Consider the following 26,240-nt stretch of genomic DNA (forward strand, 5'->3'; position numbering starts at 1 on the left):
TCCCTCTCTCTCTGTCTGCCTCTCTGCCTACTTGTGATCTCTGTCTGTCAAATAAATAAATAAAATCTTTAAAAAAAAAAAAGAATAGACTATAGATGGGCAAGCTTGGAAGCAGGAGGCCAGTCAAGAGATCATTCCAGCAGTCCTGGTGAGAGATGGTAGTGCCTTGGTGTTAGCAAGGGAGTTGGTTAAAAAAAAAGGTTCAGATTCCGGATATATTTTGAAGGTAGAACCAGCAGGACTTCTTGATGGATTGATTTAGATATGAAACTAGTAGTCGAGGATGACTCCAAAGGTTTTTAGTTTGAGCTTGAGCAACAGCCAACAGCTGAGAGGGAGAAAACTGTTTCTGGTGGGGAAGAAAATCAAGAGTTGGATTTTGGACATGTTAAGTCTGAGATGTCGATTAAAGGAGTGCAGGAGGGGTGCCCGGGTGGTTCAGTCTGTGAAGCCTCTGCCTTCGGCTTGGGTCGAAACCCTCATCCGGCTCCCTGCTTACCGGGGAGTCTGCTTCTCCCTCTACCCTTCCCCCCTGCTCATGATCTCTAACTCTCTCTCTCTCTCTCTCAAATAAATAAATAAAATATTAAGGGAAAAAAAAAAGAAGTGAAGGTTGTGGAGATATCAAAGGGGCAGTTGCATCTATGTTTAGAGTTCCAGGGAGAGGTAGGACCTAGAGATAAATTTGAGAGTCATCGGTGGGTAGATGTTATTTCAAACCACACGGAATGAGATCATCCATGGAATGAATACAGAGAGAGGAAGGCCTGAGCCTTATCTCCGATATTCCAAAGATACTGAAGCGGGAGGAAGGAGGAACTGGAAGAGGAATCTGAGAAGTGAAGAAAAGGAAGGCAGAAGGGAGACCGCAGGGAAGCTGGGGAAGTCAAGTGTGTCGTAAGGCGCCACAAACGGGAAGAGCTGTTCAGGGGAGTCAAACGCTGCGGAAAAGTTCCCGTAAAATGAGGATTGAGAATGGACTCTTGCATTTCTTGTGTAAGGAGAGTGGTTCCAGTGAAGTGGTAGGAATGAGCACCTGACTGGAGTTTGTTCAAGAGAGAACAGGAGTTGGAGACAGTAAGTGAATATTTGTAACTTTTAATCTGTTTTTTAAAATATTTTATTTATTTATTTGACAGAGACAGAGACAGGGAGAGAAGGAATACAAGCAGGGGGAGTGGGTTAGGGAGAGGGAGAAGCAGGCTTCCTGCTGAGCAGGGAGCCCGATGCGGGGCTCCATCCCAGGATCCCCAGATTATGACCTAAGCCAAAGGCAGATGCTTAACGACTGAGCCCCCCAGGCTCATATTGGTAACTTTTAAAAAAATTTTTATTTTATTTCTATTTTTTAAAAAAGATTTTATTTATTTATTTATTTGACAGAGATCACAAGTAGGCAGAGAGGCAGGCAGAGAGAGGGGGAAGCAGGCTCCCCGTCGAGCAGAGAGCCCTATGTGGGGCTTGATCCCAGGATCCCAGATTATGACCTGAGCTGAAGGCAGAGGCCCAACCCACTGAGCCACCCAGGTGCCTCTATATTATTATTTTTTAAGATTTTATATACTTATTTGAGAGAGAGGAGAGGAGAGGGCCAGAGGGGGAGAGAATCCCAAGCAGACTCTGCCATTGAGTCTGATGTGGGGTCCGACTTGGGGTTCGATCTCACAACCCTGAGATTGCAACCTGAGCCAAAACCAAGAATTGGATGCTTAACTGACCACCACCCTGGTGCCCTGAGTATTGGTAACTTTTGAGGTGTTTTACTGCAAAAGGGAGCTGGTTTAGTAAAAGATGGGCTAGGTAATAGCATGTGTACACACTCATAGGAACCATAGAGTACGGAAGAAAATTAATGATGTAGGGAAAGGGAGAAATCACAAAGACATAAAGTGGAGGGAATGGCTTTAAAAAAGAGAATGAGGGGGTGACTGGTTGGCTCAGTCTGTGGAGCATGTGAGTTGTGATCCTGGAGTTGTGAGTTCGAGCCCCACGTGGGGTATACAGGTTATTTGAAAATAAAATCTTAAAATAAAAAGGAGTATGAGCAACCCAGTATAGGCAAGAGGGAGCATACACATGAGTGCAGACAGTAGGGAGTAGATGATATTGTGGGAGTCAATGGAAGTTCTCCAATTTCTTCAATTTTCTTAGTAAAATAGGAGGAAGGGTCTGTGGACAGAAAAGGAATTTCTATTCTTAAAGTGAGACTAGCCAAACTTCGTTTGTTTTCTCCAGCTACACCAGTGCAAGTGCGGAGCATGTAGACTTAGCCAAGGATGTGGTTTGGCAAATAAGCACAACAAAGGGAGTGAGAGGCAAGGATGTTGGGGGTATATTCACGAGAGTGATCGTGACTGACCATGGAATATATGTAAGGTGGGTGAGGGAGGAAAGAAGGACATCAGGATGGTGAGGGAGATGGTAGCATCCATTTATCGGTGGTCACAGTGATTCCAAATTAATGTATGAGGGGAAATGGGCTGGCAAGACATAGGCAGTCAGAGAGAGGGATGCATGAAATTCAAACTATGGAGTGGTTGAAAAGACTGGTAATGCCTTGGGAATGAGTGCCCAAGGAAGGGGAAAGATCTAATCAATGGACTTTAACAGGAACCAATAGACTAGTTTGTTGGATCATTTATGTCAGTGTTTTTCAAACTTTGGCCTGTGTCAGAATTACATGAAGAGCCATTTAAAACACAGATATCCTACCCCCCCAGTTTCTAGGTCTGAGTCCGAGAATTTTTTTTTTTAAAGATTTTATTTATTTGACAGAGACAGAGCGATGGAGACAGGAACACAAGCAGGGGGAGTGGGAGAGGGAAAGCAGGCTTCCCATAGAGCAGGGAGCCCAGTGTGGAGCTCAGTCCCAGGACCCTGGGATCATGACCTGAGCCAAAGGCAGATGCTTAATGACTGAGCCACCCAGGTGCCCCTGAGCCTGAGAATTTTCATTTCTAAGTTTCCTAGCGATGTTGCTGCTGCTGCTGTGGTCCAGGGACCACACTTTGAAAGCTACTGATCCTTGTGAATGTCAAAACTGCCAATTATTAAGATGTAAGTAGTTCTGTAGAATGACAGTGAGCAGGGAGAAAAAAAACTTGCAAGAAATAAAGAATGGGGCGCCTGGGTGGCTCAGTCAGTTAAGCGTCTGCCTTCAGCTCAGGTCATGATCCCAGAGTCCTGGGATCAAGTCCTACATTGGGTTCCCTGCTCAATGAGGAGCCTCCTTCTCCCTCTGCCTCTGCCTGCTGCTCCCCTGTGCATGCTCTATCGAATGAATAAAATCTTAAAGAAAGAAAGAACGGTTGGGGCGCCTGGGTGACTCAGTTGGTAAAGCGTCCAACTCTTGGTTTTGGCTCAGGTCATGGTTTGGGGGGTCGTGAGATAGAGCCCTGACAAGGAGTGGGGCTCTGCTTTCAGTGGGGAGTCTGCTTGAAGATTTTCTCCCTCTGCCATGCCCTGCCCCTGCTAATGTGCGTGCTCTCTCTCAAATAAATAAGATCTTAAAAAAAATAAACCTTAAAAAAAATGAAATAATGATTTGGTGACTGATGAGCTGCAACCATTAGGGATAGTCGATCAATCATGTGATTAAAAGCTGGCTTTTATGGGGACTGGTTGGAAATTGTGGGGCTAAAGCAGAAGGTGGTAGCAGCATGAGATTAAAACAAAGCTACAGGCTTCATGGCAATGTTTTGTCGTGGTAGGTTCACAGGTCAGTGTGAGTTCCTGCTAAGGGACTCTGGTGGAACTGCTGCTGTAGTTACCTTGAGTGATCACAACTGGACCAGTTCATTTCCGGTACAAGTAAAAACTATACTACTTAGGAAATACTAAGTCTCACAAAGCTGGATATCACTTTACTCAAGATTAGGTGGGATGACATCTGACGGGACAATAAAGCTTAAGTAGCTTGGTAGTAAGGCAGATAAGCCTGAGAACAGACAGAACAGTAATACAGAATAGAACTGTGGAAATGCCACACAGGGAGGTCTCCAAGGTGGTCAGGCATGAAGTCAGGGCATAGACAACAACATGGGGTCATTACCTGGGCCCAGTTTGGGGTGCCACTTACTACTCATGGGGTCCTAGCCAAGTCATTTAATGTTTCTGTTGAATTCCTGTCAAATGGGTGTCATTGATGCCACTAACTCAGGGGAAAGTCAAGGATGAAATAAGTCAGTGCACATGGTTTGAAGATGTGAAATGCTGTACAAACATGATGAAAGTAAATTGCATTGAGCTGTCCTTAGAAATGAGAGCAGAAGAAACTTAGGAATGTAAGAAAGGAGTGGAAAAGAAAGGAGAAACTGTTATCCAAGGAGAGAGTGAGGAGCATAGAACAAAGAATTAAGTGTGCAGTGTGGACAGTTTCACATTCAATGTGATCCCTCATAAAAAGGGTCTAATATTTATTTTTAGAAGATTTTATTTGAGAGAGAAAGCAAGCTCAAGCAGGGGGATGGGCAGAGGGAGGAGAAGCAGGTTCCCCACTGAGCAGGGAGCCCTGTGACAGGCTCAATCCCAGAACCCTGGGATTATGACCTGCAGGTTCTGGTATTTATTGATATTCATGTGGAGAAACTTTACATAGTTGTTTCCTCAGAAATCCTACCTTTAGACCATAGTTGCTGACATACACGAGTAATAGGCTTGAACTTGAGCAGCTGTCCTCTCCCCTCTTTGTTGTCACCTTGTGCTAAGAATGTCTGGGCTTCTACATAGTGAGCAAAGGGCGGGGGGACACCTGTGCTCTCAGATGCACCCCATGCAGGTTTCTGTCCTGGCTTCTGTTACCTGGAATTGAAATTGCCTGCTGCTGTTAGACCAGACAAATTGTGCCTTGTCAAAATCTTTCTATGGTTTTCCATGCACTGGCCTTAAGATAGCCCAATCCCTGGTATGGCGTAAAAGGCACTTCATGATCTGGTCCCCATTCTCCGATCTTACATCACTACTTCTACCTGGAGATTCAGCCAGATGTATGTTCTTTCACAACCTCCAATGTGTCCGATTTCTTCTGACTTGGTAGCTTTTTCTAAAAAGATTTTATTTGATAGAGAGCAAAAGAGCACAAGCAGGGGGAGCCGTAGAGGCAGAGAGAGAAGCAGGCTCCCTGCTGAGCAGGGAGCCCCATGCAGGGCTCAAATGCAAGACCCTGGGATCATGACCTGAGCCATAAGGCAGAGGGGTAACGACCAAGCAAATGAGGCACCCCTGACTTAATAGCCTTTACACAGGCTGATCTACCTGCCCAGTGTACCAGGTTCCATTCTTGGCTCTTACTCTTCTGATTCACTTTTGATATTGGTTCCTCGGACAGCCTCCTTTGAACCCCCTTCACAAGTCTGGGTCAGACTCTTTTGAGCATGCCTTCCACTTCCCTCATTATAGCACTTTTCACATTGTAACTGCATGCTTAATTACCTGTCTCACCGAACACTGAAACAGGTAACATTCAGTCTTGTCCATGAACGTCTGTCTCTACTCTCTAGCATAGTGCCTGGATTTAGGAATTAAGCAACGAGTTTCTGAGGGATGCTGATGACTCAGCACCCACAAATTCAGTGAAAGCCAGCCTCAGCGGTTCTTCACTAGGAGAGAAAAGACTTTTGGGGTTCAGGAGGGCAAAAGGTAACTGGCTAGTGAGGTGAAGTTGCCACTTTAAGGAGCCCGCTGCTATTTTAACTTAAGAAAATACTGTACATGCACTATTAACCACCACACACTGGAGATGTGCTGGATGGCAGAGGAGGAAGTTGCAGTGGAGTGAGTAGTAAATGTTTATTATGAGGACTTTTTGGGGGTGACCAGATGGTTACCAAAAAAATTACATGTCATGAATCAACTAGGCCTTGTAGGTTATTAGTGCTAGCTGATCTCATACCTTTAAATTTAATTCTCACTGTATGAAATAGAGAAACTCCTGAAGATTACTAGGACTGTAGTAGTAATTTTCAGTCTTTTGCTATGCATATTTTAAGTTACCGAATGTCTTTTGAAGAGGTAGTTTCAGTTTTGACCACCTGTGATTACTGCAAGAAGCAGTAAGTTAGGCATGACTTCATTTCAGAAAAGCAGCAGCTGCTGTGGAGACTTTCCTGCTGATCACTTAGGAAAACTTCCCTTGATTAAGCTAAAGCAGTGGTTTTCTAAGTGGATAAATTTGGGACTAACTGGATGAATGTTCAGTACTGCTAAAGGATTAATACTGTACCGAGAGCCATAATGCTTTTCCAGTATGCAGTTAGCTTTTGGTCATTAGCGGGTAATGCATGTCTTGCCCTGGCTGCAGGAGTTACAATGGATTTAGAAATGTACCAATAAACCATTCAAAGGTGGTAAAATCCCCAGAAAAGCCAATGAACGATTAAGTCTCTCCTACATCCTCAATAATAACAGCTCAAGAAGACAGAGAGCAACCATTTGTATTTATTTCTGGACATAATGTACTATTTAGAACAATGGAGAATACTAAATTTTTAACTATTTAAATATCCATAGGGTATTTTATTTTTGTTAAGATAGGTTCTAAAAATCATGAACTGAACAGATTAATAATTTAACACACATCAAAATTAGATTTAAAAAGGAGGTGGTGGCTCTTAGTAGCTCTGTCCTGGTGTTAAAGATGGTATAAAGATACTTACTTAGAATACCACGAAGTACTCTAACATTTATAAATGCAGGTGTTATCAAAAGGTCTATCTCTAGGGTGCCTGGGTGGCTCAGTCCTTAAGCGTCTGCCTTCAGCTCAGGTCATATTCCCAGGGTCCTGGGATGGAGCCCTGCATCGGGGTCCCCGCTCTGCAGGAAGCCTATTTCTCCCTCTCCCACTCCCCCCGCTTGTGTTCCTTCTCTTGCTGTGTCTGTCAAATAAATAAATAAAATCTTAAAAAAAAAAAAAAATCTCTGTAGCAAAGAGAAACTATCCAAATTTTATTCTTTATATTATGGACATGATTTAACTATATCACTATGGCCCGTGGTATTACTATTTTTCTTACTGTAGCAAGTCCTAGTTTTCCCAAGACCTTTTCCCTGACTATTCTGGAAATAAAAATAAAGTTATCAGGTATTTCAAACCTTCAAGTTAGAATGTTATCCTCGTAAATGTATTTGCCAGGTTGGTATATTCACATATATCCTTTCCGATTTTAGGCTAAGCAAAAGACATGCCCTTAGAGCTCTATTAATGTATTAAAGCAAGACAATCCATCTTACTATCAAGAGAAACTATAATCCTTCCATGTAGTGTCTGACAGAGGAAACACTGATTTTGACACATTATCTTCTTTTATTCAAGTACCAGTTTGATCACACATGGTCCAAGAACCCTCAAATAATAAGCCACATATAAACAGATGTTAAAGATTGGTCTTCAAACATTATAGCCAATGATGCCACGCTTGCCTATGATCTCGCCGACATAAAACCACATCCACACCTCGGTGGCCACCAAACCATTCAGCAGAGCTTCCTGAAAAAAGCAGCACAAATTTTAATGTACATCGTTTTTCTTATGTATTTAAAAGTACTCTTCTCCAGGATCAAGTAACAGAGAATGTAAGGATGCTATTCATTTAGAGAGCAGTTTTAGCCAAAGTCAAGGTTTACTGATGTTAACTTTGTTCAACTGCTGAGACACTTGAACTTTCAATTATGTAAGGTTAGTAGTCCAGAGCTTATAAATTCTTTCAAAGCATTCTTTAAAGACCTGAACTGATTTAACCCTTTCATTATTAGTTTATGAGACACTTTATGAGCCCTAGAACAACCCACATCCTGGAAATAGCTGACACATTTAGACAGGGCATTCATATGAAAGGATGGCCATAGGAAGGTAAGTCTCTGAACAGACATTTCTGTCTGGCCAAAGAGAATTCATTGACAGATGAAGAGCTCTGTCTTCCCTTTTCTTCATATATTATTTGGTTTAACTCCTTCCAAGTATTTAGTAATGACTCAGTTTCACAGATCAATGTTTTACTGCCCTGAAAAAGCACGCTGTGTGTAAGTGCAACTAAGGATCTTGAAACTCCAGTTGAAGAAAGTACTCCTCTACAACAAAATCGGGCCTTTCCATTTAGCACCTGGATGTGAATTTTAATTTTCTCCTTCAAACTAGACCAGAAATACTGGCGGTCTGAAAAACAACTGTATTTTCCAGGATGTAGATTCTAAAGCCAGAAATAATTTAGTTGTTTAGCTCAAACAAGCAAACATAAAATCCAAGTTCCAGTTCTTAACAGTCTTTAGATTTTATCTTAATGCAATTCAGTAACCCTTCATATTACATGATATGCTTGCTAGGTTTTGATATTTTTATCTTCATGTAAGTGTTAGCTGCCTGATAGTCCAAGAGATCTTTTGGCTAAACCAGGAGTATTTCCAGGCCTTCGGATAAAAAAAGTACAAAATCGGGGGCGCCTGGGTGGCTCAGTGGGTTGAAGCCTCTGCCTTCGGCTCAGGTCATGATCCCAGGGTCCTGGGATTGAGCCCCGCATCGGGCTCTCTGCTCGGCAGGAAGCCTGCTTCCTCCTCTCTCTCTCTCTGCCTGCCTCTCTGCCTACTTGTGGTCTCTGTCTGTCAAATAAATAAATAAAATCTTTAAAAAAAAAAAAAAAAAAGTACAAAATCAGCAAAGTAAGCCATCCTATTTTAGTATACTAACCAAAATAGGAGAGGGAAAAAAGTTGCCCAGAAAAAAATGCTCCTTTCTTTAAGACTAACAGGAAACAAAGACATATAATAGCTGATTTATTTCAACCCAGATGACAACATTAGAAAGGTAAGTATCTTTCTCAGCAGTCAAGAAAGAGATTATCTTTCATTATGTAGGTTTTAGTCTCACTGGAAAATACATATATTAATCAAAGCAATCAGAAAAATCCCGAGGGAAGACATTTTCAGTTACGCACATACGTTTTCATTTAGCCCATAGTTACCTTAACTGTGAGCTGTTTGAAGCTACCAGTTTGAGCACTCTTGACTATTTTTTTCAAACTCTGAATAGCTGTAGGGATCTCAGCAGGGGTTGGAGGAACCAGCTCAACTTTGGCATAGTGCCAAAATGTGGCCAATCGAGGCTTCGAGTAAGTCACAGCAGCTGGAAAACAAAACAAAACAAAACAAAAAACCAGGATGAACTCACAAGAGACCCAAAGAAGCAGATGTGTGGGCTGGACACAAATATTTATTCATGCATCACATTCATTCACTGCTTGTACCAAATGTGCACCCGGTGTGAAAAAGTCAAAGCTGCTCCCTGGTAACAAGAGGCTTTTAAAGATGCAGAACACCTGTGTCACAGGGAAGTTCAATCAGGCAGGAAGCTGTAAGCACATTCAATTATGTCAGGACTTCACTAGTGGCCAGCTAGTACGGTTACTTCATTTACGAAAGGCAAATCTGGTTAACTATAAAGTTATGAGAAGTTGGATTCAGAAGCAAGAAAACAGCAGCAATGTAGCCATATTTTCTTGGTAGAGAGAGCAGAAAATTTGGAGGGAAAAAGTGTGGAAGGGGAGGGAAGGAGCTACACAGAACAGCATCCTTAAGAATAAGATTAAAACTTGTCAAAATGTTGGCTACAAATCCAGACGGAATTATACCAATTAGTGCCCATTTTTGGTATCCGCATCAATATGTGAATTAAATCTTTCCTTAACAAAAGCCCAGCTGCTCCTCCTTCAGAACTGTACAAATAATAAAAATAAAACCTACACGTATTGTTCAGAGCAGCCAAACTCAAATCTATTACTCTGGTGAAATTCCTCAAGGTAGTTACTGTTTCAGAGAAAAAAAAATTCTTAATAACCCAAGTAGATGTAAGATTATGGTAGTGATTTCAGCAAGAGGAAGGCATTTTTTTTTAATTTTTAAAAAAAGATTTTATTTATTTATTTGACAGTAAGAGAGCACAAGCAGGGGGAGCAGCAGAGGGAGACAGAGAAGCAGGTTCCCTGATGAGCAAGGAGCCTAATGCAGGACTCGATCCCAGGAATCTGGGATCATGACCTAAGCTGAAGGCAGATGCTTAACGGACTGAGTCACCCGGGCATCCCGAGAAAGTAATTTTATAAAAAAAGTTACAACAAGATAAATGTGATAAAAACAGCACACTTGCACGAACATCCATAAACTGTCTACTATTCAAAGATGGGGGTGGGATGCTTGGGTAGCTCCTGCGGTGAAGTGTCTTTCTTCAGTTCAGGTTATGATTCAAGGGTTCTGGAATCCTGCACTGGGCTCCCTACTCATCGGGGAGTCTGCTTCTCCCTCTGCCCTGCCCTCATGCTTGTACATGTACTCTCTCTCTAAAATAAATCTTTTTTTTTTTTTTAAAGATTTTTATTTATTTATTTGACAGAGATCACAAGTAGGCAGAGAGGCAGAGAGAGAGAGAAAGGAGGAAGCAGGCTCCCTGCGGAGCAGAGAGCCCGATGTGGGGCTCGATGCCAGGATCCTGGGATCATGACCCGAGCTGAAGGCAGAGGCCTTAACCCACTGAGCCACCCAGGCGCCCCTCTCTAAAATAAATCTTAAAAAAAAAAATAAAGAAATAAATAAATAAAACAAACCCCCAAACACGAGAAAGATGGATTATCCGAGGTTCTTGGTACTTCTATTATTAGCTTCCTGGATTTGGGTATTCACTACTCTTAGAATCAATATTTGCATCATCCTTTGTGCTCAGGGCCATGGGTAAATCTTTAAGAAGACACAAGTTCTACATAGAACTGACAGTGCCTGGAAGATGGGGCTATCACACACAAAAAAGGGGGGGTCTACCACAGAGTACAAAATCTTGTGTAATTGTCTTTATACAGTTTTCAACACAGATATTTCATCCTTTAAAAAAAAAGTACTCTACACAAGCACTATACTTTAGATGGCACATTTGTTTTTCAGGGAGTACAGGTTAAAAAGTTTCAAACTGCTTTATATATGTACAAGGGATGTATGGTGGATGATGGGAGCCAGGTTTCTCACTGCAGGAAAGTTACAAATAGGCAAAAGAAGCAAGAATAAATCCCATAGTACTGGATTAGAGTTGGAGACATTCATATGAACTCACGTGTAGTTCAATATATATACAGATGGATAGATACAGAAACAACCATGTATATGCATATATACACATGGGTTACCATACACACACATCCTTAAGAGACCCTAGAAGTGATGACATTCTAGCAGTCTAGTAGCAAGAAAGATATTCATTGCCTAGATCTTAGTTTCAAAGTACGTTGTCCAACAAAAGAAACTAGGACTCCTTGGAGAAATGGCTGATTCTAAGGCTGGGCAGGGAAAATGTAACATGACTTTGAAGGATTTTGTAGTACAAGAAAGGGGGTACTCAATGGGACAGAGGTGCCAATCTGAAAGGGTTCTCAATGGCCAAGGCTGCAACAATTTGAACAAAGTAAGTAACATACTATTGGAGGTAAGAAGGAGGAAATAAATGTACATGAGTCCATACATGACTGAATAAACACACAGGGAAGAACAAATCTTTCTCATAGAATTCCATTTAATTATATGTAAATACTCCTTCCTACAGGAGATGGGATCCCTGCTGTTGGCAGCTGCTCCCGCCCCCTCAGTACACACCACTGAGACGACTTAGTTACTTGCTTCTAGGGAACAGATCATGGGAAGGGAAAAAACAGTAACTTTACAGCGAGAAACCTAGCAACACAACCATAACCAAATGATGAAAACTATTTCACCAGTGATGTTACACGGGTATCACGTATATCCTGATATGATTATAGCATTTCACTTTTGTAATATTCTTTCTCAAAACCCATAGCTCCAGACTAATCATGAGAAAAATACCAGACAAATCCAGATTGGAGGACATCTTTATAGGACACCTAGATAGGTATCTACAAAAATACCTTTTTTTTTTTTTTAAAGATTTTATTTATTTATTTGACAGAGAGAGATCACAAGTAGGCAGAGAGGCAGGCAGAGAGAGAGGGGGAAGCAGGCTCCCTGCTGAGCAGAGAGCCCGATGATGCGATGCAGGACTCAATCCCAGGACCCTGAGATCATGACCTGAGCTGAAGGCAGAGGCTTTAACCCACTGAGCCACCCAGGCGCCCCTCTACAGAAATACTTAAAAAAAAACTGTCAAAGTTGTGGAAAGTAAGAAAAACTGTCATTAAAGTGTTACACATCAGAGGAAACTAGGGAGATTAACAACTCAATACGATGTGGAACCTGGATGGGCTCCTGGAACAGGAAGAGATTAATGGAAAGACTGGTAAAATCTCAATAACGTCTCAAGTTTAGTAACCATGAAAAAAAATTAAACTCTTATGACTTCTTTGGGGAAGTCTGTGATAAAATTACTCATTTCTGTTAGCTTCTTTGTGCCCCCAGGTGAATCAGCAGATATAGTAATTTTTTAAAAATATAAACTCTATATATATTAAAAAAAAAAAATTCCGTGCCGAACATGGGGCTTGAAATCACGACCCAGAGATTGAGAGTCATGCTCTATAGACTGAGCCACCCAGATGCTCCTATAGTCAGTTTTTTAAAAAGATAAGATCATGTATGTATGTATGTATTTATTTATTTACTTATGTATTTATTTGACAGAGAGAGAGAGAGACAGCCAGAGAGGGAACACAAGAAGGGGTAGAGAGAGCAGGCTCCCCGCTAAGCAGGGAGCTCAGTATGGGACTTGAGCCCAGGACCCCGGGATCATGACATGAGCCTAAGGCAGCGCTTAATGACTGAGCCACCCAGGTGCCCTTTTTTTTTTTTTAAAGATTTATTTATTTGATACAGAGAGCGCATGGGGGAGAGAGTGCACAAGCACGGGAGCAACAGGCAGAGGGAGAAGCAGGCTTCCCCTGAGCAGGCAGATGCCTAACTGAGCCACCCAAGCACCTGGTTAGTAATTTTTTTTTTTTAAGAATTGATTTTTTTTTTAAGATTTTATTTATTTATTTGACAGAGAGAGAGAGAGAGAGAGAGAGATATCACAAGTAGGCAGAGAGGCAGGCAGAGAGAGAGAGGAAGGGAAGCAGATTTCCTGCTGAGCAGAGAGGCTGATGCAGGGCTCCATCCCAGGACCCTGAGATCATGACCTGAGCTGAAGGTAGAGGCTTTAACCTACTGAGCCACCTAGGCGCCCCAAAAGAATTGATTTTTAAGTAATCTCTATGCGGAGCTTGAACCCGCAACCCAAAATCAAGAGTTGAGGGCTCCACTGACTGAGCTAGCCAGGTGTCCCAATTTTTATTAGACATTTAACATTCACATTTAATACTCTGAATTATGTTACAAAGCAAAATATATTTCACATTTAACAGCCTGGCCCTAGCTGAGTAGTTCTTTCTGAGTACTTCTGGAAGAACAACAACTGTTACTTTTAATTACAATAATATAGGAAAGAGTTTGTTTCTTAATAAAATTTCCTTTTGGTATTACTCTTCTTTTGCATTTTATTACTAAATTAGTTTGCAATCCCACCACCTGAAAAATGTGAATGCCATGCCCCAGGGGAAAAAAAATTCACCTGAAACTTAAAACTTAAAAAACTTAAAACTTAAAAAAATGTTGCTTCGAATCACCCACAAAAATCTAAAGGATGAAGCCCCTTTTTATTCATGTAAAAAAGTGCAGAGCTCTATCAAAACAGGTACTGTGATGATCTTAGTAACACTGCAAACTTAAGCTCTTTAGGAAAATGTGTAAATTAGTCGACTGTGGGGTTGTGTAGGAGGAGAGGCTCAAGCATTATTGTATTTGGCACCCTAAGGCCTTCAATAATCCACTGGCTGCTGATGGGAGCAAAGGAAGAAGATAAATCAATCACAGTAAAATAGGTTAAAAAATATCACATATATTCAGAAAATTCTTTCCATTCCTATTTCAGAATCAAATTTGAATGAAAGCTATCTAGAGATATATTCTTCAACCGCTCACTAGAATATAACACTCCAGAGAAGACGCTCCCCTCATTTTATTTCATCTCACTTTGGAAATAAAATGGAAGAGCTTGCTACCCAGCAGACAACTGCGATATTTCCTGACAGAAGAGGCTACTTCTCAGGGCTGTTGACTATTCAGGGTCGTTCTCAAGCACAGCGGTCTGCCAGTAAGACATCGGTTTTTTTCAAACTGAAAAGCTCCATGAATATTAACGCTAGAATGATAAAGATTACTGTTCATACACCTCCCTTTCTATGTTTGTGGGAGCAGGGATACTCGTCCACAAAGTCCAATTTCACCTAAAAATTTCCATTAGATTAAAGAAGCATTTCATAATCTGGCCAGGAGAGAAAGCAAAGTTAACGTTCAAAAAGCATGCCTACCCCTAAAAACGTATGTAGACTTCCCGATACCCTATTTGAGAACCAGACAACCTGGTGAGGCCGAATTCACGGTACTTTCACCAGCCTCTGCCCTCCCTTTCCCTCGTTCGGCCGCAGGGCCCTACCCTCCATACCCCCACGCCTCGACATCTAAGGGGGCGTCATGGCGGCAGTGGAGGGCGACTCCAGCCTTCCCACACAGCCCTCCCCTCCTTCACTGTGGCGGTTAGAATTCCGAACTTCTTGAGTGTACGGAGAACCCCAGCTGCAGGCCAGGCGGACGGAAAGGCTAGAGCCTGGCCCCTGCTCTCCCCGCGAGCCCCCACACCGGCCGTCCCGCCCCGGCTTCCGCGGGACCCTCGAGGCACCACCGCCCGCGTCGTCCCCTCAGACCCTCCCGCCCCGGCAGTCCGCCGCCGCGCTCACCGTTCACCAGCGCCGGGGCCTTCTCCGCGAGGTTACGGACAAACTGAGCCATGGTTCCAAGCTGGAAGGTCCGTCGCCCCGGACAGCCGCTGAATGTCACCCCCCCCCGGAAGGACCCGCCGCAGGACCCCGTTCCGCTTCCAAGGTCAGGCCTCCTTTTTCCGCGCCGGTCCAAAGTATTTAGGTGTCCTGTTACCTTTCCGGAATCTAGCTAACCACATTATTCTCTTCAGCCGCGGAGGAGAAAGGGCAGATGAAAAGGTGAGGTCAGAGAACACGTGGAGAGTGGTGGGCTTCGGCGGAGGAACAGGCATCTCTTGGGGCAGCCGCTCACAGAGGCCCGGAAGGCCGGCCCGCGGAGGGCGGGCGCATGCGCTGTGGGCCTCCCGTGCTGGCCTTGGCGCGGGCCGGCTCCGGTGTGTGTCAGGTGTTGGCGATTTTCTGAGAAAACATGAGAAGTTAGGCCTGGAAGGCGTTTGTAAGGTTTTCCTAGGCCAGAACGATCGTCTTATAAAGGCAGACAGCCCAAACATGTGGAGAGTTATGGGCAGAGCCGGCGCCACATAACCTGTCATGTGATTCAGTCCTTTGCCTTTCTTCAGCGGATCTTTCCTAATCCCGATCTCCCCTTCATTTTGTATCGGGATCGGAGTCCAGTCCCTCTAATTCCGTAGTGAGTCGCAAGGAACTATGGGGATGGGAGCAACAAAACATTTACTGAGGGAGGGCCTCCAGTATGCCAGGCCTTTTGGAATTTAAGAAAGCCTGTGTTAGCAGTGTCCCCCATTTAAGACCGGGATTGATAAATGGCCACATAGCTAGTGAGGGGCAGAGTTGGGATCTGACAAGATTGCAGTGTAAACAGGTAAGAGGCGAATGCGATTAGGAGTGGTGGTGATCTGGAAAGATTTCTAGAGAAGACGTAGAACAGGTCTGTACTACAGGGTTGAAACTTTAATATGACTGGGAGAAAAGATTTATCTAGGGAAGTGGCATTTGATGTGAGAAGCATAATTATAAGTAATGTACCCTGGAGAAGCCTGAGCAAATCTGATTGATGAGATAGTCAGGTAGAAAGAAAAATTAGGGGTGATATCAAGGAGCCAAGAGCATCGTTTCAATGGCAATGATTCAGGTGCCAAGTACTCCAGAGAAGTCAAATTAAGGCTGGGAAAGTTAATTTACCAATATGGAAATATTAGCTACAGCAGTTTCAGAAAATTAGGATAGAAGCCAGAGTATGTCTATGAAGGACTGTAAGTCGGAAAACCAAATAGGGGGTGCTTGTGTGGGTCAGTCTTTAGGCATCTGACTTGATTTCACCTCAGGTTATGATCTCAGAGTTGTGCCATTAGCCCCCTGTTGGGCCCTGCGCTGGGCTCAGCCTGGGCATGGAGCCTGCTTAAGATTCTTTCCTTCTCCCTCCTCCACTCAATAAGACCAAGTAAGGATGTGGAACTTAAGGTGGACGCTGAAGATAGAGAAGGAGGATTGATAAAATATCTGAAGAGACAAGAAAGAAGATTGGGGGGATTAGCCTTGGAACTGTGGGGCCTCTTCACAGATGGGATGATGGGAGAGAAATCTGAAAGTGGAAATTCTGAAGTATGTATCTTTCTAGTTAAGTGGAAGGCAAGATCTTCGGTGAAGGTCAGAAAGATTGGTGGAAAAGGTTCAAGTTTGGATTGGTGCGGAGTTTCTGGACACACAGGGTTGTTGGGCAGTGTTAGCAACCACTGATTTGTGGTCACAGCACTCTAAAGATTGTGTCATTTTTCTCCAACAGTGGTCTACAGCTTGGATACTGGAACAGAGAGGAATGACTGGGTCAATCTAAACTGAGGTCTCACAGGGCAAGGGTATAGAAACTAGGGGCAAGGGGCGCCTGGGTGGCTCAGTGGGTTAGAGCCTCTGCCTTCGGGTCAGGTCATCATCCCAGGGTCCTAGGATGGAGCCCCACATCGGGCTCTCTGTTCAGCGGGGAGCCTGCTTCCCCCTCTCTATCTGCCTGCCTCTCTGCCTACTTGTGATCTCTCTCTGTCAAATAAATAAATAAAATCTTAAAAAAAAAAAAAAAGAAACTAGGGGCAAGACAGGGAATGTGATAGTGAATGATTAAAATGAAAGATCTGGGGTTTAGGACAGATAAAAGTGAAGCTGGATGTGAACCGATGAGGAAAAAATATGCCCCAACACTCTTCTGCATAACTTGTGGGTCCAGAAGCCTGGTAAGGGAGGTTAGCTCAGCCGGGTGACCCACGTTTGATACCACCTTAAAGAGAAGTGAAGGTCAGGGTCCTCTCAAATTCCTGAGAACCTGCCACTAGCTTTTCATACTGTAATGAAGGAAGTGATAACAAAGGTTGTAAGTCAGGTGTTCATTTATTAAATACAAGCTTTGAACAAACACCCCCAGGCAAGTTTGACAAGAAGTAACCTTCCTGGAATGTTTCAAAATACAGTTATGTTGATCAAATTTTATTTCAATCAACCTTTTTGTTGTTTTATTTTGTACTTTTTTTTGTCTAGGTTTTCCTGTGTAGCAGTCAGAGCATGTGCATTATTTCCTCACATGACACCAACAGTGCAGCATCAGCCTCTCTGGCTTGTAAAGGCACCCAGTAGACTTATGCTCTGGGCAATGGCTGCTTAGCAACCAGCATCAAATAAAGTAATGAAGCTTTTGTAGACTGTGATACCAAATAGCAACTGGCACCTTCACCTGCACCATTAATAAACCTTTAATGTTTGTTTTTACATATCCATTACAAACTATACTAAAAAAACAACAAACCAAGATTGCTTGATAAAGCCTACTTAAATAATTTTCCAAGTTGAGTTACCATCCTCTTGGTAAGCAATACCAGAGCTGATAAAGAGTCTTCATTTTCCTATCATACTCCAGCAAAGCCAACACATAAAACTGGGTATATCAGAAAGTCTGCTCTAATAGATTGAGAGCTGTTTCTGAGTTCCAGATAACAAAACATCTCATCAAAAGCTTCCAAGCGCATATATACACCATGGTGTACGCCAAGATGGTAATTTTTTAGTCTCATTTTTGGGATGTTCTTAAATTACTTCAAGGAAAGAAAAAAAGGCACAGAGGACACTTGGTTTCCTTACCAACAGTGGCCTTAAGCTATACACTTGCCTTTGTGATGAGTTTAAAGATACTCAGCAGCATTAATGGTGCCGTAGCCATTCATAAAAAGTTTCAGGAAAAAAAAAAAAAGCTTGCCAGGAAAGGCTTACAATCTGAAGACCACGGAAGTAGAATACAGACACAGATACAAGAGGCAGCATAGAGGTTGTTAACTAGAAAGCTGCTGGGAACAGCTGCCTTCTGAGGTTTTGTGCCCATTTTTCCTCCAATTTCCTCCTATAAAACTCTGGTCTTTTCCCCACTTAAAAAAAAAATGAAAACATCCCATTAGATTGGGTTTGGAAGATAATTTTAAGTAGACAGAAGCTTATTTTATACACAGTTCATTCTCAGAAAAGTAAAGGAGGATAATAAATATGAAATGAAGCTCATTTTAAGAAAATAAACAAATCCTGGTAACCCAAGCCTTAAAGGCCCAGGTGCACACTGAATTAGTATCTTACATTCTGGCATTTCTAAGAGTCCTAGACTCCTTTTTCATTTATAAGCACAGCAATAGGCAACATCTACTTTATACCTAGTGTGGGATGCCCTCTGATGTGAGGTTTTCCAAGTGATGCCATCAAAAGCACATTAAGGACTGCTTATAGCAACTCGTGCTAGGATATCCTAAAACTACCATCTTACTTGAAAGAGGCCATGGTTAAAAATGAAAGTGACTGCTGTTTCTAGATCCTTTCACTTCCCTTGTCACTTATGATATCTTTAGGCTTACAGGGATAGCGACATAATCCATAGGAGAATGTGCCTCACTTAGCATTTGGTAAGCTGTGCAACTGAGTAAGGAGCACAAGCTCAACTTGCAAAAGTGGGGCCCAACCGCCTACTAACTCCAGGGGGCCATGTGGATATTTAAAACAGCTGTGGACAAGGCTGTGCTCAAGTTCCTACTTTATTAATTGATGACCTAAGGCTGAGTCTTGGAAGTTAGGTCACAAGCCCAAACAAACATTAACTATATACATGTTATAGTCTCAGAATTTTGTCTAGAGTATGTCAGTAAACATGGCCACACAATGCATACATCTTACCATGGAAGAGACAATATAAAGTTGTACTCAGTTTACACTAGACCAATATAAAAATGCACATGGTGTCTATATATACTGAAATATATTATTGATAACAATGTCTCAAAATGACATCTTTCATGGTTACAATATTTGTTCCCTAACTTTTCCACTCAAGCCTACTCCTTGTGGCAACAGATTTCCATAAGATAAAGAGGGCCTAACAGCCTTCTTTTTTCTTTCACCTCAGAATTTTCTGAATTATCAAATATTCACGTTTGTCCTACCAATCCTAAAAATATTACGAAGCTAAGTTTTTTGTGGTGATGACAGCCCTAGGGGAGAATGTTTGTCCTCCACTGGATCTCTGAGTGATGAGATAATGCAAAATTAAATACTACCAACAGAAACTGCATTAAGATTCCTTTTTGAAAATCTCATCTATTCTATTCAAAAGCCCACTCAAACAAATCAAGGTATCTGCTTTTGTGTGAAAGGTTATTCTGTAATATAGCAGAACTGTCACAAGAAAAAGGCCAACATCCAGGTCATGAAGACCAGTAAATACCTTGATGACACAGGACTTTCTGATGGTGTCAGCTGTCACCAAAATATGTGACATCATATACTTAAAAGCTGGGCTCACCAAAGGTATTTGAGCAGTTCTTGACAGAGCAACAGTAAGGTGGCAGGAAGGTTTAATAGTTTAAGTTAATATAACTTAAGGAAGGAAAAGAATGAAGAGTAGGAAGAGAGAACAAAGGGTACAAATGAGTGATCATTTCTAAACTTGGTGCTGCTATAATCAGCATAATTTCCTGCAAGCCAGGAGAGCATTGTAAAATTCTTAGGAATAAATCTAAATTGTCATAATTTCAGCAAGAGCAGTTCTCTAGTTAAAAAAAGAAAGAAACAGAGAAAGAGAGAAAGAAAGAAAGAAAGAGAGGAACGGAACCAAAAAGAGAGAAACCACAAACAATTGTTTATCTACATTCTGGGGTTGGTTGTTTTTGGTTTGTTTAGTTCACAGTATTTATTCAAGTTGCTCCTTTTGTTGTTGCTTCCTCTCTGCGAGCCACCGTTGGATTTTTTCTTTTAGTTCTGTGTTTGGCCGGATCTGGTCCATGGTGAGGGGACTACGGTTAAAGGGATCGGTTTGGTCACTGGGACAGAGAGAGAGAAAGGGAAAGTGGTTATTTCTGTAAGTTCAAACCGCCAAAGCCCAAGCTAGAAAACCGGGCCCATCTCCCTCTGAGAATGAAGCCAGACGTGCTGTTAAGTCAGAGTCAGGCGCTGACTTGAGGTTAGAAAGAAGGAGACGAGAGAAAGAGTGACTCAGGAGGTTCCTGGGTTTCTGCAGATTATTTCGCTACTTTGTCTCTCTGTTCCTTAACAAACTTGATTTTCACAGTGCTATTCAGATCATACTTGGTTGGATTTTCCTACGGCAGAGAGTCTGCACACTCACGTCAGTGTACAGAGCTGCTGGTAGTGTTACTGACAAGGTGTTAGGGGATAAAGCTTTGGAGAATGACACCTGATTTGGTTAGCTGATTGCTGCACAAGTAAACGCAGATTATGGCTTCCTGACAGGTAAGGGGGTTTACAGTAAACTTCAAGAGCTGATTCTATCTTCTATCTGTATCCTGAGGCCACAATAAAATATAAATTTTCACTGACATTTTGGAAAAGACAGACCGCCTACTACAGCATTATGCGTGTAGTGAATGCTTAATACCAAATACCACAAAGTAGAAAATCCCCTTTTGCAACGTTTAAAAAATTGTATTCCCTTAAATTTGGGTCAACTTATAGAACTTCATTTTAAATAGGAAGAGCTTCTCAGAACCCATGTCAACCTAATGCAGCAGGCCCCAGCTGGACTCGCTGGCCACCGTGGCTGAGTGAGACAGCAGCAGAAGCTGGCTTAACCTATGCATGATGGCTACAGCGTACACCAGACTTAAACAAAACAAACTTCTCATATTTTTACACCTTAAACACAATTAAAACAAGTTCAAGTCTTCAGGTTGCCATAATTTATAACATCTGATAGAAATGATTTCTTCAAGGAAGGAGCAGGTAAGGGGTTAGGGCCACCATTTCTCAACAAAGTGTCTTGTTTTGGATGTTTAAATCCTTAACAGTAAACTGATATACCTCTCCCGAAAAGCCTCCCTAACTCATTTATAAATCAACAATATGAAGCACATCCTGGGTGTATTAGGAACTGGGGAAAAAGGAGAGCAAACACACACGTCTGTTGTCTTGAGGCTGCTCTTTGGGGCTTGCATACCTGAGCAAATGTCTGGCAATGGTGGATCTATCCACAGTGACTCTGGAGGATGGCAGCACCACAGGGTCAGACATGAGTGTGCTCATGATGGGATCCAGGAACTCATCACAGGCATCTGCGTAGGTCTCCTCCTCCTGTTGTTGGAGGTCAGCTAGAGACTAAGCACAAACAACTGGTCGTTAAGGTGAATTCACAGAGCAGATGAATTCCAAATACTCAGTGACTATAACCTTAAAAGGTCATTGAGGACCCTTTAGAGTAACAATGGCTATTCTCAGCCTTTTTTTAAAAAAAGATTTTATTTATTTATTTATTTATTTGACAGAAAGAGACACAGTGAGAGAGGGAACATAAGCAGGGGGAGTGGGAGAGGGAGAAGCAGGCTTCCCCCTGAGCAGGGAGCCCGAAGAGGGGCTCGATCCCAGGACCCTGGGATCATGACCTGAGCCGGCGCAGGCAGCCGCTTAATGACTGAGCCACCCAGGTGCACCGATTCTCAGCTTTATTTTCTAAAGAGGCCAAGGACATTATAAAAGCGAGCTGAGCATTCAACCCCAACTCCCAAACCTCAGTGTGGCTCAGCTGCTGGCAGTCATGACTAGAGATGGGTTTAAGTGTTAACAAAGAAACATATCACACACAAGATCCTCCTGGCAGCAGTCCTACTGTAAATGTCATCATTGCAAAGGGGACGGTGGTAAGAGAGTTATTTGCAGAGTCACTCATGCAGTCAGTGTATGAAAAGCAGCTTCTGGTTTTAGGTACCAACAGGTATGGGAGGAGTTTAAAAGTAGCTTCAACATTTTGATCCCTTCATGCCTCTAGTTCCTCAGGGACCCATCTGGCTAAGCTCTAGGCAAGATGGAGCTCAACTCAATAAAAAAAGTAGTAGTTCAGTGAAGGGAACATGCATGTTAACAAAGAAGGTTTTCTTTTCTTTTTTTTTTTTTAAATAAGGAAGGTTTTCTATTATTAGAGCCTGTGCCATGATTTTTCCTTCTTTGTAACTAATGGAGCTCTGTCAAACTCCTCCAAAGGGATTAGTTGAATATAAGAAAGTATTTTCATCTACAAAATATATGACTATTCCCATATAAGCTAACTACTAACTACAAATATAATGAACAAAGAAAATCTAGGGAGCTTGGGTGGCTCAGTGGGTTAAGCCTCTGCCTTTGGCTCAGGTCATGATCTCAGGGTCCTGGGATCAAGCCCCACATCGGGCTCTCTGCTCAGCAGGGAGCCTGCTTCCCCGCGCCCCTCACGCTCTGCCTGCCTCTCTCTGCCTACTTGTGATCTCTGTCTGTCAAGTAAATAAACAAAATCTTAAAAAAAAAAAAAAAAGAAAATCTATACAAATCAAAAGACTAAAAACAACTGATCTTGAATTCTATCTGAAAAAGTTCTGCATTAACAATATAGATTTTCAAGTCTATTGGTAACACTGTACAGAAAAGTTTTCATAGGAAACAGTCTACAAAAGGCTGTATATTCTTCTCTCCTAGTAGAAGCTTCTTAAATCAATTTTCTGTTCTTCCCTCTCATGTTGAAAAGAGAATAAAGAATATGGTAGTGATGATACAATGATATGATATGGTGATAGGTGGAATTCTTTAATTACTGTATTGTAAACCTGAAACTAACACTGTATGTTAACTAACTGGAATTCATTTTTTAAAAAATTTTATTTATTTGACAGAAATCACAAGTAGGCAGAGAGGCAGGCAGAGAGAGGGGGAAGCAAGCTCCCTGCCGAGCAGAGAGCCGGATGCAGGGCTTGATCCCAGGACCCTGGGATCATGACCTGAGCCCCAAGGCAGAGGCTTAACCCACTGAGCTACCCAGGCTCCCAACTAAGTGGAATTCAAATAAAAACTTAAAAAAAAAAAACCCCAAAACCCAAAAAAGGCAGTTCTAGTTATTCACTGAGCAGGAAGAATCATCTGTTTATATTTTCTCAAGGCAATACCCTTTTTACCCCCTGAAATAGGGTAACCAGCAGAACAGCTAAGTCAACACAGTGATTTCTACTGAATATCTTAATAAACAAATCCTCCTTGCATTACCTTGATTCTCTCTGCTAAGTTGCTGAAAGCCACAATCATATTCCCGGGCTTATTTATTTTCTTGAGGACTCGGACTGTCTGTGCAAAGAGAGTTGGGGAATAGGAACGTCCATCCTTGGGCACCGTAGCACAGAAGTTCTCCTCGTCCCTGGAAGGTCAGCATCAGAAAGAAACTGAGCATCAGAGGAAAGGTCCTGAGGAACAAGGTTCCCCATCACCTACATGCCATCAACGTTCTTTTGATATAGAAAGATTTCTTCTAATTTTTAGGAAGGAAGTCTATCAAGTATTCTGTAACCTTAAAAAGAATACTGCTTTTCTAAACACTGGTTACAAGTAGTAAAGTTTACCTTTGCACAGATATAGGCAGAATGCTGAACATTTTAAACAGTGTCCCAGAGGTCAGACAAAATTTCATGATTAAAACTACATAAAATTCTTTCATCAACCAACTAGAAATGAACCATTTCTTTTCTATTTCCACATAATTACCAGTCATCCCATTATCAAAACCCCAAATTAAAACATCAGCATTCCCTGTGGCTTGCCCAACTAAATCTCAGGTACCCAAGATTTAAGTAGATTGTGCAGATATCTGATACGAGCTGCTGGGGTTTGAAGTCAAATTCACTGAAGTCCTTGACTTTTAAGGCCCCCATCTTGGGGCCAACCAGGTGCTGCAGGAAGTAGTTCAGCATGGAGATGATGCGCTCAGCCAGGAAAGGATGCACAAAGAGTGATTTGATCTCTAGAAAAAAAGGCAGTCTGTGAAAACTCAACCTATAAGCCATCTTTTACTTATTATGTCTTAATGTTTCACTTGGAGACCTCTGGGGAATATTTTAAAAATTATACGAGTAATACATTTTCATTGTAGGCATGTCACAAAACATTGGTGAGCAAAAACAAATTATCAAAACTACCACGCAGAAATAAACACTGTTAACATTTTCAAATAATCCTTCCAGCTTTTCTGTCCATATTTACAAACATACACATTTTTAAAACAAAATGATGATCGCATGTATATATTCTGTAACTTACTTTTTCATTAACCATATCATAAATATCTCACCATTTTGGTAAATATACGTCCCTGTGTTGTCCGACATGATAGCCAGTGGCTGGCCTGACGTGTCTAAATTAATTTCAAAATTCAGTTCCATAGGCACACTGACCTCACATCTCAAGTGTTCAATAGCCACAAATGGCTAGTTTCTATAGTATGAGTCCAGATTTATAAGTTTTTTGATAAGAGAAAGTTCTGTAGGGTAGCAATGATTTGTACTTTTTAAAAAGAATTTTCCTCTTCTTCCTCCTTGATTTGCATTCTTTTTAATGGCCACACAATTTCCCAACATGTGTTACTTATCTTTATTGCTAGACATTTTTACTGCTAGACATTCTTTTTTTTTTTTTTAAAGATTTTATTTATTTATTTGACAGAGAGAGATCACAAGTAGGCAGAGAGGCAGGCAGAGGGCGGGGGGGGGGGGAAGCAGGCTCCCCACTGAGCAGAGAGCCCGATCCCAGGACCCTGGGATCATGACCTGAGCGGAAGGCAGAGGCTTTAACTCACTGAGCCACCCAAGCGCCCCTACTGCTAGACATTCTATTATAAACATCTCATATCTATTTACACAAGAAAGATTTTATTTTTTTAAATTTGTTTTTTGAAGATTTTATTTATTTATTTGACAGACAGAGATCACAAGTAGGCAGAGAGGCAGGCAGAGAGAGAGGGAAGCAGGCTCCCTGCTGAGCAGAGAGCCTGATGAGGGGCTTGATCCCAGGACACTGGGATCATGACCTGAGCCAAAGGCAGAGGCTTAACCCACTGAGCCACCCAGATGCCCCGAAAGATTTTATTTTTGAGGAATCTCCACACCCAGTGTGGGGCTCAAACTAACAACCCTGGGACCAAGAATCATATGCTCCACTGAATGAACCAGCCAGGTGCCCCACCATTTCACTTATTAACTTCACTATGTACATATTTTGTAGACTTATTACTTCCTTACAATGATTTTGTAAGGAATTGCTAGGGAACAGGACATAAACTCCAAAAATTAAAAAAAAAAATACATTAACACATGCCTGGTGTTGATAAGTTAGTTTTAGTTTTAGTCAGTCTATTGACTCCACTCCTGACGAGAGTTTAGCTTGTATTTCCTGTCCTTCTCTTCCAAATAGAAATTCCAGTATCTAATCAAATCTTTGGTTAATTTAGTTTATGTCATGAAGATTGTAAAAATATCACTCACAGCAGAGCCACATAGTATCCTAATGATTACATATATAAAATAATATATAAACTAAAAAAAAAAAGGATTTATCTATTTGAGAAAGACAGAAAGAGCAGGTGTGCAAGTGGGGGGAGGGGCAGCGGCAGAGACTCTTCAAGCCAACTCCCCACTGAGCACTGAACCCAATTCGGGGCTCGATTCCACAATGCTGAGATCATGACCTGAGCTGAAACCAAGAGTTGGACGCTCAACCGAATGAGCCACTCAGGCACCCCGGTAATATATATACTTTTAAATGTAACTTTGAAAAATCTGTTTGCTTATTTTCAGAGTACCAATCACTAAATCTTTCTAACCTCTCCACCAGAAATGTAAAACTCTTGATAGGATCATATCTTTTTTTTTTTTTTTTCCAAGATTTTATTTATGGGACACCTGGGTGGCTCAGTCAGTTAAGCGGCTGCCTTCAGCTCAGGTCATGAGCCTGGGATCGAGTCCTGTGTCAGGCTCCTTGCTCAGTGGGGAGCCTACTTCTCCCACTCCCTCTCTCTGCCACTCTGCCTGCTTATGTTCTTTCTGTCAAATAAATAAAATCTTAAAAAAAAAAAAGATTTTATTTATTTGACAGAGAGAGACACAGAGGGAGAGGGAACACAAGCAGGGGGAGTGGGAGAAGGAGAAGCAGGCT

At 42.0% G+C, this 26,240-nt stretch overlaps 2 protein-coding genes across 2 annotated transcripts in view; both read right to left on the reverse strand.

The window, feature by feature from the left end:
* Positions 1–7,280: 7,280 nt before the first annotated feature.
* On the reverse strand, positions 7,281–15,118 carry ATP5MG (ATP synthase membrane subunit g). Its single transcript, XM_080817702.1, has 3 exons — positions 14,769–15,118; positions 8,952–9,112; positions 7,281–7,483 (listed from the first exon to the last, which is right to left on the reverse strand). Exons 1-3 carry the CDS (start codon positions 14,818–14,820, stop codon positions 7,385–7,387), a joined length of 312 nt encoding a protein of 103 aa, XP_080673828.1. The 5' UTR covers positions 14,821–15,118; the 3' UTR covers positions 7,281–7,384.
* A 2,013-nt stretch (positions 15,119–17,131) lies between these two features.
* The window catches only part of UBE4A (ubiquitination factor E4A), a 40,334-nt gene continuing 31,225 nt past the window's right edge, over positions 17,132–26,240 (reverse strand). Inside the window, exons 17-20 of the mRNA XM_080817703.1 lie at positions 23,874–24,054; positions 23,307–23,454; positions 21,241–21,398; positions 17,132–20,107 (exon numbers count right to left, since the gene is read on the reverse strand). Of these exons, the coding sequence (XP_080673829.1) occupies positions 19,978–20,107; positions 21,241–21,398; positions 23,307–23,454; positions 23,874–24,054 (617 nt within the window). The 3' untranslated portion in view covers positions 17,132–19,977. The remainder of the gene's footprint in view (positions 20,108–21,240; positions 21,399–23,306; positions 23,455–23,873; positions 24,055–26,240) is intronic.

The sequence above is a fragment of the Martes martes genome (genome assembly GCF_963455335.1).
Source record: "Martes martes genome assembly, chromosome: 10".
Classification (NCBI taxonomy): Eukaryota; Metazoa; Chordata; class Mammalia; order Carnivora; family Mustelidae; genus Martes; species Martes martes.